At 37.7% G+C, this 24252-nt stretch overlaps 1 protein-coding gene across 1 annotated transcript; it reads right to left on the bottom strand.

Moving 5' to 3' along the window:
- Positions 1–1032: 1032 nt before the first annotated feature.
- On the bottom strand, positions 1033–1355 carry LOC130873869 (NADH dehydrogenase [ubiquinone] iron-sulfur protein 5-like). The gene has a single exon (XM_057768888.1). The coding sequence runs from the start codon at positions 1351–1353 to the stop codon at positions 1033–1035; it is 321 nt and encodes a 106-aa protein (XP_057624871.1). The 5' UTR covers positions 1354–1355.
- Between the last annotated feature and the right edge of the window lie 22897 nt (positions 1356–24252).

Here is a 24252-nt window from a genome sequence, read left to right as displayed (position 1 = left end):
CACACAGTAGCATTTCCTACTCTTTAGCATTTAGTGTGAAACAGTTTCCAGTTTCACAAGGAAAGCACCTTGGTCATAAATAAGAGCTCTATAAAGGGTAGGGGAGAAATCACTCCACTGTGACTCTCCTGGCTGGTTTCTGTTTCTCTTTAGCTCTGTACCCTAGTTGCCAAGTCAATTTGCCAATTAGGTTTCAAAGAAATGAAGGACCAGTCTAATGTCTTAATTACCCTTTGCTTTAACTAAAGACCAGATACTCATCAATATTAGTATACTCTGAAATCATCTGGATCTCTTATTCTATCTCCTGCCTTTCTATGGTTTTTATCACCTATCGAATGAACTAATTTTATAACATTTACAACTTTAACAGAAGATGCACACGCCTGAAAAAGAAAATTATTTTCACTAGAGCCAGTTAGAGATGATAACTAAATAAATAAGGATTTCTAATGGAGCACGATTTTCTTAATCAAATTTTCTCCCCAAATTATTCTGCCTGTAATGTTAAGATAAGGCTCCAAAGGCAGTAATTGGTCACAGATTAAGTCCTATTTTTTTTTTTATCTTGAACTATATGGTCAGCTCTTGGTTGTTCATGATATAAGGAAGAATTTGATATGCGAAATGAAAGATTTTTGAGATGTGTTTTCTGCCCTCCTTTCTAAACTGCATCATTGAGCTCCCTTTGAGACAGGGCCACTGTCACTGGTAGGACAGTAGGAAGAAAGCTAAGGAAAACACAAATATTTCCATGTCCAAAGGTGTGTGTCCCTGCCTGCCCTGGAACTGTGAGTAGCAAGAATCATCATTCTGTTCCAGTAGGATCTGGAAGGCTTTAGAGAGAATTTCTGTGTAAGGGGCAATGCTAAATGGCCAGATATAAATAATGGCATTTTTTTTCTTTCTTTCTTTTTTTTTTTTTTTTTTGAGGTTGACTAATTCTTTATTTTTATGTACTCAATGAAGCAGTTTTCATTAGACTTTCTCCCAGCGGAAAACAGCATGAAAAGCAGCGTCCACCTGCTCCGCTCAGGGCCTGGATTCCTCCTGGCCCCTGTGGTGAGGGGAAGGGGTGTATCTTCCCTCTTTAACCAGCTTATCCCGCTGTCGTCTGATTTCACCCAGGCGCTTCATCGTTTTATACCGAAGATAACATTCCTCGAAATCTTCAAATTCTATCTTGCACTCTTTTTTAGCCCGGATAGCACCGATGCCATGTGCACACTCTATCCACTCTTTTTCGAAAGCATGGCATCGGGAGGGAATCTTGAAGGGCTGCTCAACACTTTGGAATACGAAGTGGCGATCGAGGCTAATGCCCAGCTTTTTCTGCACATCAAAGAAAGGCATGGCTTGGCTGTGTGGACACAGCAGCACCTACCGCACCACAGAAGTGCCCTTGTAGGGTCCCTGGGCGCAGATCACGACAGCCGGTTTTCGGCATTTTCTATTTGTACAAATACTTTACTTTTTAAAGACTCACCCAAATACCTTCCTTAGGTACTTTCATGGCTATGTAAGAAACAGCTACACAGCATGAGTAATGTTTTCTGCCTCTGAGAAGCCCAAGAAGCAGCCAGGTTAGATGACATGCTCACAGTTAGTTATCAAGGTGATGAAAACAGTACCAAAATCCAACTGTACACTGTAACTATTTCCTTTTTCAGTGGCCAATTCCCATATACCTTCTTTGTGTTAGGACATGGGTTTTCAGAACACACCACATCGATTCTCTCCACTGCCCTTTGAGGGAGGCATTGTTCTAGTCTATAACTCCACTGCTTTATCCTGCAGAATGTTTGTGAAGTTACATGTTCATAGACCAGAGTTTTTAAGTGGTAGCTCAGCATTGCTTTTAAAATGCCTAGTTTACAATTTCAGCTCTTCTTCTTTACTTTGGGATCGATCTCTTATTTCTAGGCTTTTGTGTTTATTTCTACCACTCAACAACAGGTCTTGTGACTCAATTAGATAGACCCCTATTTTGCTCTAAGTCAGTAGAAGACCTGTGGATGATTCTGTGCACTACAAAATTCTATGGAGATAAATTATACACCTCAGAATGCACCAGCAACACATTGTCCTTGATTCTCAACAAAGATTAGAGCCACTGGAATTATATAAAAAATAGAAACATATTACCTATATGCCAAAGAGTATATGATGTAATAGCTTAGGAATTTAGGTCTCAATGAAATGTTTTTTAGAATAAAAATACTTTCTTGTTTGCTTCTATTTTCAATTGTTATATGATAGAACACCTCTCAATGACACAAGGGAAGATGTCCTGTCTTCGGGGAAGGACCTGAAACTGAAGTTTCATAAGACTGGTTCATGAAATTTAGAACCAAAACACAATATTTATGATCACTAACATCAATGAATCAAGTATCTAGAAAACATATTTCCCTAAAGACACATGAACTTGATATCAGAAACACTTTTTTCCTCTGGATTATAGTAATAGAATTTGAATTTGAATTTTCCTTATGTGATCCAAAATAAGTTACCTAAGTTCTTTAAATTCTAAGATTGTTTTAAAGTTGTGTGTGCTATGGGAATGTTTTAGGTGATAATGATGCTTAATTTTTTTTTCCGATCTTTTTGGTAACTATATGATTTTCATTTTGAAATGAATAAAATTGTCACTATTAATCTTAGCCAAGAAGCTTATGTTTTTGAAAAAAGACTAAATTCTCTAAAATAAGTGAACTACACATCCATCTACTTCAAACATTTTTATTCTAGAAAACTCTGGTTTTTGTCTAGTCAGGTAAACAGTACCTTGATCAGTGGAGTTGAATATGAAATGACTTCCTGGGCTCAGTTAGCATTTGGCCATGAATACACAAACATAATAGAACAAGTTAGATTGGCTAATCTATGAAGAATCACTAATAACTAAAGACATATGCTTTTAGATTTGAAGAAACAATTCTCACTTGAATTTCAGAAGTAGAAAACAGAAAACTTGTATGTGGGCAGCCCTTCTTCCACTTTATCACAATCCAAATAATTTCTTTGGAAGTTGCATTTTATAATAGAAATAGCCATTCCTAAAAGAATTAACATCAGACTACACAAGATAATTGTATTCAAAACTTTTTAACAATTATCTCTTATTTCTTAGTGTACCCTCTTCATTACACACACACACACACACACACACACACACACACACACACCTTTTGGCCCTCATTCCCATACTGGCTAATGCCATGACCATTTTGTTGATAACTGCAGTTCTTCAAGTGAGCTCAGATCTTCTTTCTTTCTCTTTTACAGTTGTTTCCATTTCACTTCTTCTTCTTCTTCTTCTTTTTAATCTTAAGGTGCATATACCCATGGTGTCTCTCATCTGATCTACAGCAGTAGATTTTCAGGTAATCTCTGGCTCCAATTACTGCCAATCTGATTAATCCTAAACTTTGTTAAAGACAATCATATTCTTTTCTTTTAAATTTTAATTTTCATGCTATTCCTAGTTCCACCTCACTCCCCTTCTCTTGCTTGTGGCAATCATATTCTTAAGATCACAACTGGTAGATTTCCTGCTCAAAACTTTGTTTGTATGCTCAACATAAGATACATACAGTTCCTCAACATGTGAGTTTGCATAGCAGTGCTTGCTAAACTGAATTTTTCTGGATGCTACCACACCAGGAAAACAGGTACACCCTCTGGAACTGAAGGTCAAGCTGAAAGTCAAATGAGGATGTTTTAGTTAAAGCCCATTACAAAGCAGTAATCAAGCACCTATTAATTTAGGACATTTACATGCAGATTACTAGGTTTCTCAGTTTTCCTTTCTCTTCCAACTACCCATCTATCCAGATTTCTACACAGTGACAGTGCGGATGAAAGAGAAACGTTAAAACAAGAATGGTTCATCCTATTATTTTTAATTTGTTTGAGCTGGATTTGTTTACAGGTGAAACTGGGCTTTAGAGTAAGTGAGCTTTCTTTCTTTTCTTTTTAAAATTATAATCATTTGGTTTGTCTTCAGTGTCTGTTAACACACAACCAACAGCCTACCTCATCCTGCCAAGCTAAATGTGTCAGTAATTACTGCAGCCTGTATAGAATTACATTTATTTTTATGTAAATTGATTAAAATTCTTTAATCCATTGCAACAAAGACTCTTAAGTTTCTCTCCTAGAAGCCAGGACACCAGGCATCCCACAGGGCATCTTTCGTTGCCCATGTCTGTTCCTAAAAATGTTTCAGGTTCATCATTGCCTCCATTATTGCTTTAAAAATAGATTAATAAGCTCTCTCCTTCTGTTCTCTCCCGGTGTATACAGGGGGCTTTGCCTCTCCTGGTGTACACAAGGGGCTTTGCCTCTCTCCTTCTCTCTCTCTTTCTCTCTCCCTTTCTCTCTCTCTCTCCCTTAATAAATACTTATGGCTAAAAAAATAGATTAATAAGCTTACAACTTTAATAAAACCTAGACTGGGTTAAATTAACACCAATTTTCATATTTTATTGGTGAAGATAATATGCTTTGGAAAACAGTAGGAAGAGTGTGGCATTTTAGTAGTTCAAGCTAAAAATGTTTGAAAACAAGTTAGATGAGTCCTTTTTGTCTTCACCTGGAGGAAGACTGTTCTTATTGTTGCATTGGAGGGAGGAAAGAACTTTCTGACCTGTGACAGCTTTCAGGCCCTGTCTGGGGGTACAGTGACACTCGCTCTCTTTTTGGAAGCCCTGCATCTGGAAGTCATTTGGTTATAACTGTCACATCAGATCAGATTGGAAAGGCATTCGGTGGTCTGTGCATCTTCCTCATAAGGTTTTTTAGCAAACACCAAAAGTCAACTTTGTCTTTATCCCTTATAAGTCTTATTTGCCAAGGAAAAATTTCTTATCACAAACACTTCTAATGCTTTACTCTAGGAGATGCGGTATTTGCTCAGAGCTCTCAGAAATTCCAGTTTCATTAAGTTTGGAAGCCTGTCTCCACCTCTTTTGGAGGCATTCTTCTTTTCCTATATTAAATGGGTAATTGTGCATGGTTTGTTTTTTTTTTTTTTTTTTTTTTTTTGGCTTTTAAGCCAAGGGAACAAAATGGATGTTCAGTGAGCTGTTGGAACTCAGTGACAGAGTGCCGCTTCTTTAACTGGAGTTTAAGAAGTAGTTTTGGAATGGAGTTGATTTTATAGGTTTCCCCAGATGCTGATGTCTGGTTACAATCTGTAAAAATGTTGTTGATAATGAAAGCAGAGGTTGCTTCTGTAATGGAAGGAAATCTAGATGCCAGTTTCTTTGCGGGTTGGTGCACCATTCGGCATGAAGGAATCTAGTGTTTTATCGGGGAGAGTGGATTTGTGCTTGTCAACAAATGCTCTGTATATAGAAGACCATGGCGTTGCACAGTGATCTCTGGAAAGGGTGGGACCATCATGTAGAGTGAGAGGTAGTCTTTACTGACTGCATTTGTCTAGCAAGGGCTACACTTTTTTAAAATTTATTTATTTATTAATTAAAGATTTCTGCCTCCTCCCCGCCACCGCCTCCCATTTCCCTCCCCCTCCCTCAATCAAGTCCCCCTCCCTCATCAGCCCGAAGAGCAGTCAGGGTTCCCTGCCATGTGGGAAGTCCAAGGACCTCCCACCTCCTTCCAGGTCTAGTAAGGTGAGCATCCAAATAGCCTAGACTCCCACAAAGCCAGTATGTGCAGTAGGATCAAAACCCTGTGCCATTGTTCTTGACTTCTCAGCAGCCCTCAGGAGGGGTGCACCCACACACTGAGACAATGGGGATGTTCTATGGGGAACTCACCAAGGCCAGCTGGACTGGGTCTGAAAAAGCATGGGAAAAAGGGCTATACTTTTGCAAGCATTTGTTGTGTCCTACATTGACACAGACTAAACAAACTTATGACTGAATGAAAAATATGGTGGAAGAGTGAAGATCAAAATAGAATTGCCTCAGATTACTGAAGTACAAAGAATATGAAGTCAGTCTACTGGGATTACTGGAACTTTTACCCCCTCAAATCTTATTTTTCATGATTGAAGTTATAGGCCACCCCTGAGTGGTTTATGTTTTAAAACATTTAGCAATGAAATACAAATTATGAAAGATGCAAATATTTGACACAGGGAATCAAATATTCATGATGTTTACAACAAATGATATTTACATGCTACATTTATATGGAATAGTTAAAATTTTACAGGATTTTACCACCACACTAGTCGGGGAACTAGCAACAGCTAAATATTTTAATGCCTGTGATGATAATTAAAATAACAAAGATTATTTTACTGTTTAAATAAAACAGATGTAACCTCAAAAATCTATATCAAGGGCTAGGGATATAGTTAAGTCATAAATGGCAAAAAACAAAAAATTAAGTTAATAAAGAAAATGTGTAGGTCTTGTTTATATATGAGTATCTGGAAAAGTTTGGGTTAGGGTAGGATTGCTTTTTAGTGATCATTTAAAGATATGTGAATTCTATATAGCAGAATTCGATACAGCACTGGTCAACACAACATTACAGTCTAGAAATTTGCAAATATATGTGCAAACTTACTCAAAAGGATCTTAAGATCACACTCTTAAATCTTTTGTTTTTTTATTGGTCACAGACCTGTAATGTCCCCACTCTGTAGCTGTTTGTCTTGTTTAGGACTTTTCTATGACACATGCCCAGTTAAAATCAATTGCTCCTTTTCTAATACTTCTATGGAAGCATTCTGCCCTGGATTCTAGTTCTTTATGTGTATCTGTCTGTTTCTTTCCAAGATGGCACGTTCTAAAGACAGGTAATGTTACTCCATATTGTGTCACATATCCTGGTAACAACTAGCATGTGCCTTCCTTATGTATAATGAACCCTACATAAATATTTGTTGAACAAATGAGCAAAAAGAAAAATGACACAGTTAATCAACTGGATGAAAATCACATTAAAACCCTACGAAGTCCTGACTGCAAATAATTCTCTTGTCATCCTGGTCATGAAATGATATTTAGTGTGCCCCTAGGTGTAGGTAGTATTCAGTGTAGATGGTATTATACTGAGTTACTGAGTTCAATTAGTCCATTAATTCCATCATCATTTTGTAAAATGTGTCCAAGAGATACCCTAACTCATAAATGGAATTGAATTACCTTAGCATTTTATTATGAGACACATTGGACTCACATCTTCATTTAAAGGGTAGAGCTTCATAGTCTTGTAAGTGGACTTGTTCAGTGTACGCCCTATCCCTGGACAAAGTGCATTGAAAATGCCATCCTGGCATGGATGTAGGACACTTCAGAAATGAGGAAGTACAAGAAGAATATGAAGGGGGTTGTCAAGAATCTTCAGAGTGGTAGCAACTGAAAAGTTTGGAAGTGGCTCTCTTGTCCCACAGTGAAGCTCTGGAGTTTGATGGACTTTACATTGAAATTGATAGTCAAAATAGATCCCTTAAGACAAAGAAAGCAACAACAAGAAAATGTGAGAGCTTTCATTTAGCATAAGTCCTCTGTCAGGTGGGCAAGTTCATCCCTCACGCTGAGGTTCTTAAGTGCAAAGGAGAATCTGAAAAGGAAAAAGATGGCTCAGTGGTTAAGAGCATTGCCTGCTCTTCCAAAGGTCCTGAGTTCAATTTCCAACAACCATATGGTGGCTCACAACCATCTGTAATGAGGTCCGGTGCCCTCTTCTGGACTGCAGACATACACACAGACAGAATATTGTATGCATAATAAATAAATATTTTTAAAAAAGAATAAAGTAATGTAGATTCTACCCCATGAAAACTTTCCTCCATTTCCTAATGCTGCTGTATCTTCTTTCTGTCAACCCCAGTAGGCTAGAAAAGCTCTAGAAGGTAGAATATAATCTACTTCCCCAGTCCCTTTGGCACTTACCTCCCTTGAACTGCATTGCTCCTTTGGCAAACCTACAGATCTTCAGCTCTGCTTCATCATCCTGAGTTATGCCTTATCATTTGCTCTTCTGCCATGTCAGCAATGGCAAGATCTGGAATGTAAGGGAGCTAACCCTGACTGAGCAGTTGTTGTCAGAGTCTGACCTAAACCATTACTATAGTCTGTTCTGACTATAGCATATTCTGACTGCTGGTCACCCAGGCACCTGGCCCCACAGTAGAGCTAGGGTTTCACACAGCCCATCAGTGAGTTGTTTTTGTGTTTCTCACCACTCCTTCCAATCCCTTGTTCTTACTTATAGCCTATAGTAGAGGCTCCACCTCTGCTGCTTCTTTTTTTCTCTCTGTTCCTCTCCTTTCTCAGACTCAGCAAGGATCCACTAACTATCCAACTCAGGGTGTGAGTACCCGACCTTTGATGGTTTCTTGTTGCTCTCCAGATCTGAGTAACTAGATAGCCTTTGCAAAGCTATGTTGAGTGCATTACAAATTCAATCTCTCTAACCTTATCTATGTCTTCCCAACCCAACAGAGAAATAAGAGAATTAATGGAGGTAATGAATCAAATAGACTTAACAGACATGTATAGAACATTCCACCCAAATAGGAAAGAATATACCTTCTTCTCTGTAGCTCATGGAACCTTCTCGAAAATTGACCACATACTCGGTAACAAAGCAAAAAAAAAATTAGTAACCACCTGTGTCTTATTGGATCACCATAGAATAAAGTTAGAATTTAACAAAAATTCTACCCCCAGAAAGCCTACAAACTCTTGGAAGCTGAACAGTCAACTGCTGAACCAACCCTGGGCCAGGGAAGAAATAAAGAAAGAAATTAAAGTCTTCCTTGAATTAAACAAAAATAAAGACACAACATACTCAAACCTATGGGACACTATGAGAGCAGGGCTAAGAGGAAAGTTCATAGCACTAACTAACCACATTAAAAAAAACTGAGAAAGCTCACATTAGAGACTTAACAGCACAGCTGAAAGTTCTAGAAAAAAAAAAGAAGCAGACTCTACCCCTACATTCTTTAAGTCTTATTCTCTTGGCCTTTCTCATGTTCAACAGGTAAATCAATTTTTATTTTTTGGGAAATTAAGTATAACCATTTCCTTTTAACCTAAACATTTCTGCTTCTATAATCTCTCTTTTTAAATTGATTTTTATTGAGCTCTGCATTTTTCTCTGCTCCCTTCCCTATCTCTCCCCTCCCCTTCAACCCTCTCCCAGGTCCCCATGCTCCCAATTTACTCAGGAGATCTTGTCTTTTTCAATTTCCCATGTAGATTAGATCTATGTATGTTTCTCTTATGTTGTGATCTAGCTGCCCTCACTCCCCCTGACCGAAAGCAGAACTTCCTTGTGGTCTGTAATTGACAAGGATGTTTGTGTTCTTTTCTGGCCGGTGGTTTTCCACAGAAGCAGTAGAGGTATAAAAGGCTTTAGATCAGATAAAAATAAAGGTTACTGTTCTTCCACCTGAAAAGAAGCCTCCCTGTCTCAATCCCGGCACCCCCTGCCAGTCTTGGCATCCAGGCTGCGCTGGTGCAGCACTCATTGTTGTCTACATTCTCTGGGATTGTGATTTGTGGGCTGGTTTTCTTTGCTTCATGTTTAAAAACCACTTATGAGTGAGTATATGTAATAATTGTCTTTCTATATCTGGGTTACCTCATTCAAAATGATGTTTTCTAGTTTCATCCACTTGCCTGCAAAATTCATGATGTTGTTATTTTTTTCTGCTGTGTAGTACTCCATTATGTAAATGTAAATTTTCCTTATCCATCCTTAGGTGGAGGGGTGTTTAGGTCGTTTCCAGGTTCTGGCTATGACAAACAAAGCTGCTATGAACATAGTGGGAATTGAACTCAGGACTTCAAGAAGAGCAGTCAGTGCTCTTAACCACTGAGCCATCTCTCCAGTTCCATGTACAATCTCTCTTTTTATATCATGTCTCAGATAAAGAAAGACATTTCTTTAGTTTTAAAGTTGGCTTCTTTCTGTTTTACCATCACCTTTATTCTGTGTGCACCTATTTAGAAGTTGCTCAGCAGCAGTTCTGACATGGTTTTCTGTCTTCCACTTGTCTATTTCTTACAATTCCTCCCTGACACAGGTAAGTTCTTTCTGAGACAGTCGCTAAGTTGCTGCTGTGTGCGGCATGGCTCACTATGAAGGTCACACAGCTGACTGATGTTGATCACAGCCTGCTTGTAATCCTGCCCCATGTGTGCTACTTTCAGGGACTGAAAAATGGTCTCTACTCCATTAGCAAGTCGGGGAGGGACACTCTCAGACGTAGGTGGTGGATCCCATTCAGTGGGATGCCATCTAAGAGTTCAGAAGCAGGTTAATGTTCTCTACCAATTAAAAAATTAAAGGACAGGAAAGAATTATTTCTGGCAATCTCAGGGAGAGTCACAGCAGAGCCATCATATGATATCCTGGGAAATTGGGTCTCCCCTTCTTAGTCTCATTAATAAAAGAATTTAAGAATAGACACAAAACAGAAGCTCAAGGACAAAGAACAGAGTCAAATGGAAGCTTGGGGACAATTTATTAGATTTAAAAGTAAAACCCCAAGGCAGGGAAAGCTGTAAGTCTCACAGTTGCCTGGACAGGAGCAGGAGAATGGAGAAGAGAAGGAACAAAAGTCATGCTGCTTGAGATAAAGCAGCTTGGAGGTCAGCCACCTGGCAGCAGGCAGTCACTTGGTGGGAAGAGGAGCTTTAGAAAAAGTTCTTTAGAGAGTTTAAAAGCATACTTAGGCTCTGGAAACATCCATGAGAAAAAGAAGAGTAGAAAAAGAAATAGTTATATCTTTTTGAATCAGGTCTTAGAAAGGTGGCCAGTTTCAGCTGAACCTCACAGAGGCATGTAGGGACAGCACAAGGAGTCAGGAATCTTGGGAAGGAAAGGCTTATTATCTTAAGGTGACATAATCTTTCTAGGGGTGGTTCTTTAGTCAGATTTTTGACTGCTGCACTAGACAAACCCTTAAAGGAGGAGACAGGGACATGGATATAGACATGCAACAAGATTGGTGTGCTACCTTCCCCCATGTAGAAGAAGATGGCCATCCTGGGTTCTCCATAAGGCTGTTCCCCTGATATGTGACTTGGTCTTGATTTTATATCATCTTAAGTACTATGCATCCATATTTCAGCAAGGAGGTACACCATCCCAAATTATACGTAGAAAGGTAGCCACATCAAGATGAACTTCATGTACCACCCACATGAATAAGCTTCAGTTATCCCAGCTTCCAGTGTCTTTGTCCCATGTCTTTATTACTTTTTAAGTTCTTCTCACATATATTACATCCGCACTGCTATTTCCTCTCCCTCCCCTCCCTCCCCTCCCCCAGTCTTCCCCTCTACTCCTTTCCCCCAGATCCACCCTCTGGACTCCCCTCAGAAAAGAACAGGCCTCCAGGAACACCATACAAATATAGCCTAATATTCTAATATAAGGCCAGGCTTATACTATCACATCAATACTGGGTAAAGGTATTTATTACTTTTAATATTCTGAAATTTAAGGGTGTTTTGAGAACACTTATGGATAAATATATATGTTAAATTTGTATCATATTGATGTAATTTATTTATTTTTAGAAGTCAAAAAACTCCACACATTCTATTTTGAAATGAAGAATTGAACCTTTCAAATTTCTATAATCTGTCTTTATTTCATGGTTTAGGAAGGAGGTTTTTTTTTTCAATGCTGATATCTATAGTTTAAAATGACATGTACCAAGAAATCACTTCTCATTGATCCCCACTGCTGTGAATATGGCACCAAAGATGCCTTAGGCTTGCTTCTCTGCCCCTGTACTCTGCTAGCATGACTCCTCTCCCCATTTCCCCTCTCAGTCTCCTTAAGCCCCTTGGTGGATTTGATTTTGCTTTTGTGTTATCTGTGAATATACGAGCTTATGTATCCATAAAGTCTAGGGCCCATAAACAAGAGATAACATGTGATATTTGTCCTTCTGAGACTGACTTAATTTGCTTAATATGATTATCTCCAGACTCCTCTATTTTCCTGAAAATGACATGACTTTATATTTTAGTGTTGAAAAACAAACCCAGTGTGTATGTAAACCGCAGCTTCTTTATCCATTCCTTTGTTAATGGATGCTTAACTTGGTGCCATTGCTTATCTGTTATGAAAAGTGGTGCTGTAAACCGACTGATATGCAATCAATTGAAAATCGATGTGCAAGCATCTCAGTACTATGTTGACTTGGTGTCCTTTGGATGTATGCCGGGAGAGATATAGCTGGGACGTATGAGATTATTTTTAAGACCCTCTATATTGATTTTCACAGTGACTGGAGACTTGTTCATATCTTATCAGCGAAGAAAAGGAGCACTCATCTGTCCACAGAGGAAAGGAAGTTCTGAAGGGCTTCATGATTTACTAAGCCAGGTGCATCAGTTTATGATGAGGAGCATTATGATGTATTATAGAAGCTGCTTCATTTATGACAAATGTGGCAGAAAGACCTGTGGGAAATCAAATTTATAACTTTCTAAGAGAAACTTTCTTTCATGAAAACACTATCTTTAAATGGGGAAAAAAAAATCAAACCTCAAGTCTATAGTTTTTACTTGTGTGTCTGTCAAGATCAGTAATCACTCCACTGATTCAAATGTTTTAACACCTATAATAATGAGTGACAAAAATTTCAGTGTGTTGTGAAATCTTAAAAAATATCTTGGTAGCTATAATTGCGACCAAAATGTTGGCATTTAATGAGTTGGAGATCAGGGATAGGCATGGACTCAAATTCCAGAAACTACAACTTCTCACTGAAATTTTCTACAGTAAAAATAAGTTCTGATATGAAATCATTATTTTTTAAATGAAATCTTTAAAACTACAGAAACACCAAAACAAACTTTTGCTGATTGTCAATTGGGCAAATACCCTAATATTTGTTCGTGCGTACGTTGGTGATTAATTCAATAAACACAGTTTTATACAACAGTTCTAATTTCAGGTCCTTTTTCATTCGGTCAAAGTATGAACCATCATCTTCATTAAAGGAAATAACTCATCTGATTGCTATATTAAAACATCTCTCTACTCTCAATACAGCTTTGTAGTAGTTAATACTCAATGAGTGACATGAACTACACAGTAATTAATTCTAGACATAGAGAAGAATCTTGGATGGCAAGTGACTCTTATATTCCTGTCATTCTTACATTGGTCCCACCTTGTTATACTGCCTTGATCAACTCATTTCATCTCTCTGAATTTATATTACTTGCCTGAAAAGGGAGTTACATGTCTAAGATGCACCCTCTTCTGAGAATCAATAAAATTGTAAATAGTATCAACTTTTACTCTCAGACTGCAGAATAGGATTAGAAACATAGGCACAGAAGGTAAAATACCCCTTTTATGTCATCAAAGAGAATTTCCTAATAGAGCCGAAACTGTTTCTTGTACAGCTTGGGGGGTTTGGGGTGTGTGTGAAGAACACTGCGCACAAGTTCAAGTTCACCCCAGTTCATAGAAAACAGCTCAGGCATTATTTTATTTTATTATTGCATAGAATTTATTCAAATACCTATTGAGATGACCTGAGAGTCTAGAGAAAAAACAATGAATCATTGATGAAGATGAATCATAAAAAGAATCCTAATGAAAACTTCATTATTTCCTTTTAATTTATTGCCTTCCTTTGGATGAATGTAAGTTGTTTTAGTCACCGTGAAAAAGGAGGTTTGATTCAGCTTATTCTCCTTCTAAGGACTGTGAATGAGGTTCAGTTGTCTACGATGGAGCAAGGTCACCAACAGGTACAGTTTCTTGCCTTGTCTACCATACTTAGGCCAAACTGCCAACTTCCCATGAAGCTAGAATCAGTATGTGAGTGTAGAAGAGTGGAGAAGCTCTGGAATTGCGGATGGTCTGATTAATGTTTTTCTCTTTAGGTTATTGCCATTCAGTCAAAGATGACAGAGGAAAAAGTGGGGACCATCTAGGCCTCTTGCAAAAATTTCTCTTCTCCAAAATTATCTATAGCGTCCCTTTATCTCCTCTCTGGACTTTAGAAAAGGAACTGCCTGTTTTTAGTTTTATGTGTGTGTCTGTGTGTGTGCGTCTGTGTACATTTATGTGCAAATGACTGCTGAGTCAAGAAGATGGTATTGTAGCTCTTAGAACTGAAGTTACAGGGACTTGTGGACGGCTCAGTGTTGGTTCTGGAAACTGAATTTGGTTCCTTTGCAATATCATTTTGTACCCTCTACCAATTATCTCTCTCTCTAGACCCATCTCTTGGGGATTCTTTAATAGTTCTTTGGTCATCAAGATTCTACAGATATCTCATATAAAGTGACCTGCAAAAGAAATACTTGTTCATGTCATATACATTGGATTTTGACAAATAATAATTCTTTACATTTTATGTGTTCTGTTCAGTGCTTTGATATATACTTACGTCTCGTATATTTATCATTTTTTGTGGCAAATAGATTTAGAATAGAATCTTACAGGAATTAAAAATACGTTTAAAGCATCATTGTTTTGTCACTGTTTGGTGAAGTGAATGATGGTCACCTTTTAAACAGATTGACAGTTGACAGTCAATTTATACAATTGATAGTGGTTGCTATCATTAGCAGTGATGTTGATTTCTGCTGTGTTTGTGTATGTAGTCATGTGTGTAAGTGTCATGCACGTGTGTGTGTGTGTGTGTAATCCAGAGGTTAATGTTAGGGGTATTCTCAATTATTACACATCTAATTTTTTGAGACAGGAACTTGCAATGCATCTAGAATTCATTGGTCATCAATCCTTTCAGACTCTCTAGTTTCCTACTTCCTAGCATTGTGATTACAAGTGCATGCAGACACACCTGACATTTTGTGTGGGTGTTGATGCAAGCTCAGGTTCTCATTCTCAGGTGGCACGCACTTTACCAACCAAGTCACCATCTCCCTAGGTCCCAGTTAGGCTGATTTTCAATTTTTTTTCTTTCTTTCAAATTGATTTTATACATTTCAGTAAGCAGACTTTTCCAACTGGAGGATTATTAGAAAATGAGGCAGCTATGAAGAAGAGTCATTTCTTTAAGAGTTTCTTCCAGTGAATGTCCTTGTGAACACATCATATAGGCATGGTTACTAAACTTGGAGACTCCAATTCTGAAGTTACACAGCAGTTTTATGGACTCGGGGTCTCATTATTATTTAAACAATTGTCAATAGCTCATAAAATGATTCTGGTGATTAGTGTTGTATGAGCCAGCCTGCTTTCTTTCTTTCTTTCTTTCTTTCTTTCTTTCTTTCTTTCTTTCTTTCTTTCTTTCTTCTCTATCTTTCCTTCCTTCTTTCTTTTTTCTCTCTTCCTATTTCTCATGCTAAGCAATCACACCTAGCACATACACATGCTTGGCAAGTGCTCAACCACTGAGCTAAGCGTCCAACTTGGGTATAATTTTAATTTGATATACAACTTCTCTTTAGCAAGAATTTAACAGGAAAATGTTCCATGTTATATTAGTGTCTCAAGGGCATGTGAATCTTGGAGTCCAATTCTTTCAAACCCATTGTTACCTAAAATACAACCACTGTGCCATATCTCTTAAAACATTCTCTTGGCAGTCACGTGGACTGCGAACTGTTATAGAATCAGAGTATAATTGCCACTGTGTTAGAAATTACTTAGCTCTTTTTAAGTTTTGATAGAGATAACATTAGTTGACAGTTTGAGGAAAAACCAACCAGAAATAAAGGGTGTAAATGAAAGAATACTTGGAGTAATTTTTGTTTTCCAGATAACAAATATAAATGGCAGGAATGAAGAACATTAAGACAAGAAAATTGGCCTGAGGTTGATATGTACAGAATTATCCCCAATTTAAATCCCTTAAATTTAAATTATTTTCTATCTCATTCTACTGTGCCTAGATATTTGAGGAACCAATCAGAACTGAAGGGAGAGATTATTAAACAATGGTACTCTATTTTTACTATTTTAAAAGTCAGAGGTAACTACCAGAGTTTTTCTCATGAATAGATTGTATATCCTGCTACACGAGAGAATGAAATAAAACATTGCTTTCTTTTTTATCAAGTGTTCTACAAGTTGAAAAAAACAGCAAACAAGCAAACAAATACGAACAGGCAAGATACCAGTCAATATGTTATTTACAAAAGTAGAAATGGTTGATTTTATTATTTACCAAACAGATATCCTAAATTTATGTGAATGGGCATCAAATGGCCACTACCTTGTAGTCTATCTACAGCTCTACTCATGGGATGAATTGTTATTGTCTTATGGTGTCCTGATTTTAACAAACACCAGGCAGCTACTGAATTCATGTCTGTAGTTATATTGAGCCTATCCCAATGTTTCATTTATCTTAACTATTAACATAAGTTATGGTTTCTCAACACTTTATAGTAAGTTCAGATTAAATTCTACTTCTGACATGCCTGAAATGTCATGTTGTTCCTTTCATGGTAATTTTCTTCATACCTTTTATTTTGTGGTATGTTTTATTTATTTGATATAATTATGTGTTTCTATATGTTAGGCTATGCCAATACCTGTCAAAATCAACATGGTTTTTGGTATACACTGGAGTCAAAAATTTAAAATTAAATAAAGAGATAATTGCATATATAGAAATTTAGATTTGTTTATATTTTTCTTGATAAATGCATAATAACTAAGGCACATTATTTAGATGCCATTAGTAAGCAAATGCAAATAGTTTAAAATTTTCTTTAGATTTATTTTATTTTACACACATGAGCATTTTGCTTGCATGAATGTATGTATACCATATGCATGCCTTGCACCCTAGGAGACCAGAAGGCAACAGATCTCCTGGAACTGAAGCCATGGATGATTATGACCTATCATCTGGATGATAGAAACTGAACCCAGTTCCTCTGCAAGAATAACAACTGCTCTAATCTGCTGAGCCATTGCCCAGGGCCCTGTAACTTGTTTTAAAACACCAATCAGTAAATTGATAATTCAATATTGCTTTCTGAAAATTAAGACTTGTGGAACTCAGCATGTTTGTGGAATGTAAATATGTTTTCACTCAGTAATAATCAAAATAACAAGTTGTTCCATAGCTATCAGGAGCGAACCAATTACTGGGATGTGGAAATTAATTTATAATTCCCACATTTGCTGATTGCTTTTCTCTCTTTAGAATAAGATTAAATCTTAAATAGATAATTGATATTAATTAATTTCCTCTAGTTTCAAAGACTATGGTCTGGAAGGAAATGAGGATAACACTCAGCTTACTTAGATTTTGATATAGCAGAACTGTAAAAATGAAGGAAATAATTATAAGTAAAAAGCCTCTAAGTTACTGACTTTTTATCCATGAATCAAATTCAACCATCTCTCTGCAATTCACTATTTTTTTCCTCATTGCTGATTGAAAGTTTGTTGTATGTTTTGGGGTTGTACAATATCCATGTTGCTAATATCCTAGTTCAGTTTGTGTTGCTGTGATAAATACCATAACTGAAAGAAAATTGGTCAGGAGATGACCTATAATAAAAGTTACAGAAGATAAGTTAGGAATACATGGCAGGAGCCTGAAGCAGAGGCCATGGGAGAACACTGCTTACTGATTTTTCTCTGTGACACAAGACCACCTGCCAATGGGTGGCACTGCCCACAGTGAGCTAGGCCCTCCTATGTCAACTAGCATTTAAGTAGATGCTTCACAGATATGCCCAACAGGCTGGTCTGATACAGGGAATTCTTTATTCAAGTGCCTTCTTCCCGGGTAACTCTAGGTTTGTGTCAAGTTGAGAGCTGAAGCTGACGATGCCAGTTGTGAGGGTTGTCTGGTTTTAGGCAAACTGTGTCGCTTAGTTTCAGCTGTGGCTTGCTTTATATTAATTTCTTGATGCTCAGATAGAATGGTGAAATTTGGGCATAATGAAGCGCATGGAAAATGCTCAAACTCTTCTGCTTTCGTATGTGTAATGTATATGGAGGAATTAGGCTTTTAGGAGATACACAGAAATAACAAGTTTAATTTGACATAAATTGTAAGATAACTTAAATTCATATATAGTCCCCACACCCTTAACACACTAGATAGAAAGATTCTGTGTGCAAATAGCACTCAGCTCAAATTTTCCTTAAATGTATTTAATTTCATCATTTTATTAATCATTATAGAGCCATTTTAGAGCAATGATGTCATTATTTACTCTTGTGCACCCAGCTATAGTCCTGATTCCTATTGTATGTATACATTTAGTGTTTTTGATACTTTTTACACAGATATGTCAACAAGGGCATGTAGGGCCATGTTGTGGGAAACTGCTTGTTAGTTCTTGGCATTCAGACCTGAAATAATCACACAGAAACTATATTATTTAAATAACTGCTTGGCCAATAGCTTAAGCATATTTCGGGCTTGCTCTTATATCTTAAATTAACCCATTTCAATTATTTTATATTTTACCACGAGGCTTGTGGCTTATTGGCAAGGTTCCAGCTGGCAGATCACATCTTTCCCCTCTGGTGGCTACATGGCATCTCCTAACTTTGCCTTCTTTCTCTCTATATACATCTCCTCCGGCATGGCTCTATTCTGTTAAGCCATTGGCTGAAAGTGGCTTCTTTATTCATTAACCAATAAAAACAACATATATACAGAAGGACTTCCCTCACCATCTCCCCTTTTCTGTTTAAATAAAAAGGAAAGTTTTAACTTTAACATAGTAAAATTACATATAACAAAACAGGTACCAAGAAAGAATTACAGTTACAATATTTATATCTACATTATCTTTTATCGTAACTAAGGAAAACTATAACTATCTAATCTTCAGCTATATCAAAGACCCCAGAAAGATGCAATATTACCTAAGTTAACAGGAAGTGCATTGTAAGCAACTTCCAAAACTCTAGAACTGTGTACATAAAACTATTTGTATGTTACTACTGTGTACATGATTTTTATGTATCTTCATTTTTGTCAGCTGTGTAAGTGGAGCAGATACAAGTATGAGTAGATTTAGAGCTTAATGTCTATAACTCTCAGGTCTTGAAAAATATTAATCTTTATGCTTATGTAATTTTCCCCTGCTCTATACATACAAATCAATTAACTACAGAAGCTATTTAAACACAAATACATTATATATATATATATATATATATATATATATATATATATATATATATATATATATATATATATGTGCAAACATATAAGTGCACAACAAAAATTTTCAGGAATGAAGTTCAATATGTTTAACAGGTTTGTTAAGGTTTTACTTTGTCAAAGTTAACTATTAATGCATCCCAGAAAGAGGAACTCTAAATGATTGTGTTTGTGTTCATAATGGAATAGTTAAAGATTGGAAATAAAGAGCAACTTCATTTTCTTAGAGATTTTGGGGGTCATCCACTGTGAAGCAATTAAAAATTGCTCAAACCTTTAATATATGAAGTGGCATGCACTTTGGAAAGATGGTTATAAACTTATATAGCATGAAAATAATATTGTCAAATTACAAATGAAAATATTGTAAAATACAAAAAGGTGAGTGTTTACAAGACCTTCTCTGTTTCTACTAGCATTTAATAAAATATAGAGAAATGAAAGAAATTATCTTTATTAGTAAGCAATGCACAACTACTTACTCAGACATAGTTACCCCATTCTTATTCGTTAAAGGAATCTTGCTAATAAAAACAAAAATCAAAAATATTTAGATGATGAATAACAAGGCCAAAACAGTAGTAAACATTAGGATTTTCTAGATGTACATTGATGCTTTGTGGAATCAGAGAGAAAGGGAAAACTGTGAGGGAGAAAAGACGAGAGGCTAGGGACAGATCAGAAAAAAGGAAGAGTGAGTGAGGAAGAAGGGAGAGAAGTGTCCTACCCTCTGAGCGCTCCTTAGCAGCTTCAGTGAGTGTTGCCTGCCATTTCATATGGAAAGTAGGAGTTTGTTATTTGTTGAAGCAAAGCAAAGGAATTTGGGGATTGGTCTAGTGTATAAGAGCCGCAGTTATTCCATTAAGGCAAGTGGTAACCTTTGCAAGAGACTGTAATCATTTAGAAACTGACATTTGATTTCCCGTGTGCTCAATCTCCACTGTAATTTGCTTCCTCTAAACAGCCACTGAATAGTGTTCAACTTAAGGTTAGGCACTGAACAAAACAAAAGGCCTACCCCAGACACTACACTTCACAAGCTGGCAGACAGGGCACTTAATTGGTGGGAAAATTATTGGAAAAGACTGAAACAGTTTTTATGAAGAGAACACAGAGAAAAGCAATGTTAACAAAAAGAAAATGCACATAAATGAGCTTAAGTCCCCATGGCATGTCATTCAAAATCAGCGTGTTGGAAAACCGTGCCAAGGGTCATCTATGCCACTGATGTTGACTTTACAATCCCAAGCTTTGCTATTTATCTATTTATTTATTTATTTATTTATTTATTTATTTATTTATTTATTTATGTGTGCAGTTCTATACAAACAGGAATATCTTTCTATTTCCTTGTCCGTTAGCTTTGGAAGACATCTCTATTTCCATACACATATGAATGCTGGGCTGGTCACTGAGGTCACTTCACCACTGGGACTCTGGGCCCCTTGTCCTCTTGACTAGGCCATTATCTACAGAAACACTGACATCTGTCCACAATATTTCCAGCATTAAATCAGCATCAACTCTTTCTTTTCAATCACCTCCTTTTTTTTTTCTTCCAATGAATGCTGGATCTGACCATTTCTTCTCAGTGTAATTTCTTCAAACAGTTGACTATAGAATCTTGCTTCTTTTTTTTAGGATGGCAGAGTAGCCCTCAGGAAGGGTATGAGGCCAGGGCCATAGATAGAGCTCCACATTCAGAATTGGCTCCCTGAATTTGGGGTATATGTAAAGACTGGTGGTGGCCATGTTGGTTTGTGACTTTATTCTCAATGCTTTGTGAGTAAAGTATTTATGTTCTGGAGCAGGAAAAGTGTAATGGACAAGTTACCAAAAGAGAAAGTAGGGACAAGACCTCAAATGTAATACCTTGGCAACTATGATTATCGTCATAGAAGAAAAAAGACACAAAATTTGATAAACGAAAATTTACAAACTTCTTGATACTGGTGGACATCTTTCAAGACTTTGCACAAACCTACAGGGGCTGCAAGATAAATCCATCAGATAACATACATGGACATTCTGAAAATCAAATGGAAAGTCTTGTCATGTGTATGCATGCCCAAATAACGCAGCCCTGAGCATCACTGTGCTTTGTCTCTTATACACAAAGCTTGCATCCTGGTTGACACACTTCAGTTAGTTACCACATTTAGCAGCAAGTAAAACTACAGAAACCAAAAAGCAAAGCTAGTATATTTAGATATTTTCTTGGATCCTGGAACTATGGACTAGGTTGTTGATGGATTAGATCTTTGTTCCTGTTTTGGTAGGTATTGGGGCCTATGTATGGTTTTAAGGCTAGAATGGTGCCTCCAATACGGTGTGGTGTCTGTTAGGCTGAGGTCTGGAGGGCTTGTTGCCTAGTCCTACACTCAAGCTTATAAGTCATAATTCATTAAGTAGCACCTTAAGCACAATATTTTGCAACCAATGTGACATAGCGAGTAATTTCCTGAATGATATCTTTTCTTGTTGAGACAATACATCGGGCCTGTGGCTTTGATGCATTCATGGTGTACCCCAAACAGTCATCCTTCCTTTGCTGCCTGTGACTACTGTCACCATTTTCCAAGATGGATATGAAGTCATTTGTGAATGGGATTCATAGGTGGGATGCTCCATTAGTTGTTTCTGTCCCCCTGATCTATTGCCTAGGCATGGGCACAAGTAGGGTGGTACCAAGGGAATTCTGTATATCTTGAATCACCAGGGAATCAGCCTTCCTTCAGTGGACTTCCAGCATCACCAGAGGTCAAAGTGGCAAAGTGAAGTGGCTGGGCCCATTTACTAGCTCTGGGAGCAGTACCCAGGTTGTCCATATCAGGTGGTTTGCCTCCACCAACAACACCCATGTCCTGAATTCTTCTCTTTAACTTGTCTTTTCTTCTCATGGTCTTCCTTCTGTATGGCATTGCTTATACAGTTTGCATGATGGTTAGAGGTCACTCAACAGCTGGATGCTCAGATGTTAACTAAGTTCCAAACGTGTCTCTACTGCAGTCACAAATCACCTTCGCAGTGTTTGTAGTAGATGTTAAGGAGACATTTGTTTCTACTTCTATGGGAAAATAATAAAACATTGCTTATGTACAAGATAATAATGAACTTATATATGCTAATTCAGTTAGTGAACAAGCTTATGAGATAGGTAAGATCTCTCATAATTTTGCTTTTGGACAGTAGAAGAAATGGATGGCTGGATGCAATAGAGAATCAGAGGCAGGCAGACCTCTGTGAGTTTGAGGCCAGACTGGTCTACAGAATGACTTTCAGACCAGTCAGGGATACACAAGAAAATCCTGCCTCAACAGATAATAAGAAAAACAGAAGCACAGAGAGTTTAGTAACTTCCCAAAGTCACACAGCTAGTGGGGGAGAGAACCAAGACTTTAGTCAAGGCAGTCAGTCTCCAGATTCTAAGTCTCTGTCACTATACACAATCCTTTTCTCATTCCGGTGGCCAACTGTCCTGAGGCTCTGGGAAGTGACTTTCTCACGCTTCATATTCTCTGCCTTCTCTAAACGGGCAGTAGTGTGATTTTACTCTGCTTTCTCTGGAAGAGTTAAATTTGTGAAATTTATTTTGACACAATTTAGACTGAGATATTTTAAAGACAAATTCTGTCTTTAGTTTTGTGCTGAGGCCTTTTTGCTTCTGGATGGAGAATGTGAACGATGTACAATCTTAAATTATTCCTTTGAAGTTTGAATTAGCTACTGTTGAATAACACGGGGGGAATGAAATACTTAAAATGCTGAGACAAGTAACCATGGAAGCAACATTTAAAATGTATAATTGATTCACTCATCAAATATTTATTGGAAGTCTGCTATGTGCCAGGTACCATACAGTGTCTGAGAAGATATGGATTCCATTTACATAAGGTGCAGTCCTCAGGAGAGAGGGGGAAATATAGGAGCCATAGCCTCATGAGACACATGGCCAGTGGGATCTGCAGTATTCCTGGGGCATGGGGAAGCCTGTCTGCTATCTGTACATGCAGTCTGTGCACGTCTACCATTCAAAAACCCCACTTTCCTCAGCTGCAGAAGGAGTTTCTGCCTCACTGAACTCTTAAAGGAGTATAGGGGCCAAATGATAGAATTTAGAATACAACAACAGTCATTAAAAGTTAAAAAAAATATTATTACTACTGCTGTAACTCTCGTTAGAGCTGAGGCTGAACTTAGGGGAAGACAGATGTCTCCAGTCCAGAGCAGCTCATATTCAATGGCTTCCACATATCTAGAGGGTTCAACTAAGCATCCATTACATTAAATTAAAGAGGCTTTACTTGGTAAAAACTGGAATTATCTGCCTTCTACTTCTGTGGTATCTCTTCTGCATTATGGGAACTCAATTGTGGCTATAGATGGCATAGCTGGGAGTTTTGCCAAACTAATATATATTTCTGAACTTCCATTTAAATGCATTGATCTAGTTTAGTCAAGAAATACAGTCAGTGCTACAGCTTCAACTGTACAGATAGTGGGAGCAGAGCAATGTCTTTATGCCAAAGTCTGAGTGTCTGCAGATGTTTTTGATTTCCATATCTGGGAGCAAGAACTGTTTCTTTCTTTTTTTTTTTTTTATTCTTTTTTAATTAAAATTTCCAACTGCTCCCCGTTTCCCATTTCCCTCCCCTCCTCCCATACATTGCCCCCTCCCCCCACTCCCCTCCCCCATCCCCACTCCTCTTCTCCTCCCCCCAGTCCATTCCCCCTCCCTCTCGATACTGAAGAGCAGTCCAAATTCCCTGCCCTACAGGAAGACCAAGGTCCTCCCACTTCCATCCAGGCCCAGGAAGGTGAGCATCCAAACAGGCTAAGCTCCCACAAAGCCAGTTCATGTATTAGGATCGAAACCTAGTGCCATTGTCCTTGGCTTCTCATCAGCCTTCATTGTCCACCATGTTCAGGGAGTCCAGTTTCAACCCATGCTTATTCAGTCCCAGTCCAGCTGGCCTTGGAGAGCTCCCAATAGATCAGTTCCAATGTCACAGTGGGTGGGTGCACGCCTCGTGGTCCTGATTTCCTTGGTCATGTTCTCCCTCCTTCTGCTCCTCATTTGGACCTTAAGAGCTCAGACCATTGCTCCAATTTGGGTCTCTGTCTCTCTCTCGATCTATCGCCAGTTGAAAGTTCCTGTGCCATTC

Source organism: Chionomys nivalis, chromosome 4 (genome assembly GCF_950005125.1).
Source record: "Chionomys nivalis chromosome 4, mChiNiv1.1, whole genome shotgun sequence".
NCBI lineage: Eukaryota > Metazoa > Chordata > Mammalia > Rodentia > Cricetidae > Chionomys > Chionomys nivalis.
Note: the sequence above shows the minus strand (reverse complement) of the source record. Positions and strands in the feature narration are given on the sequence as shown.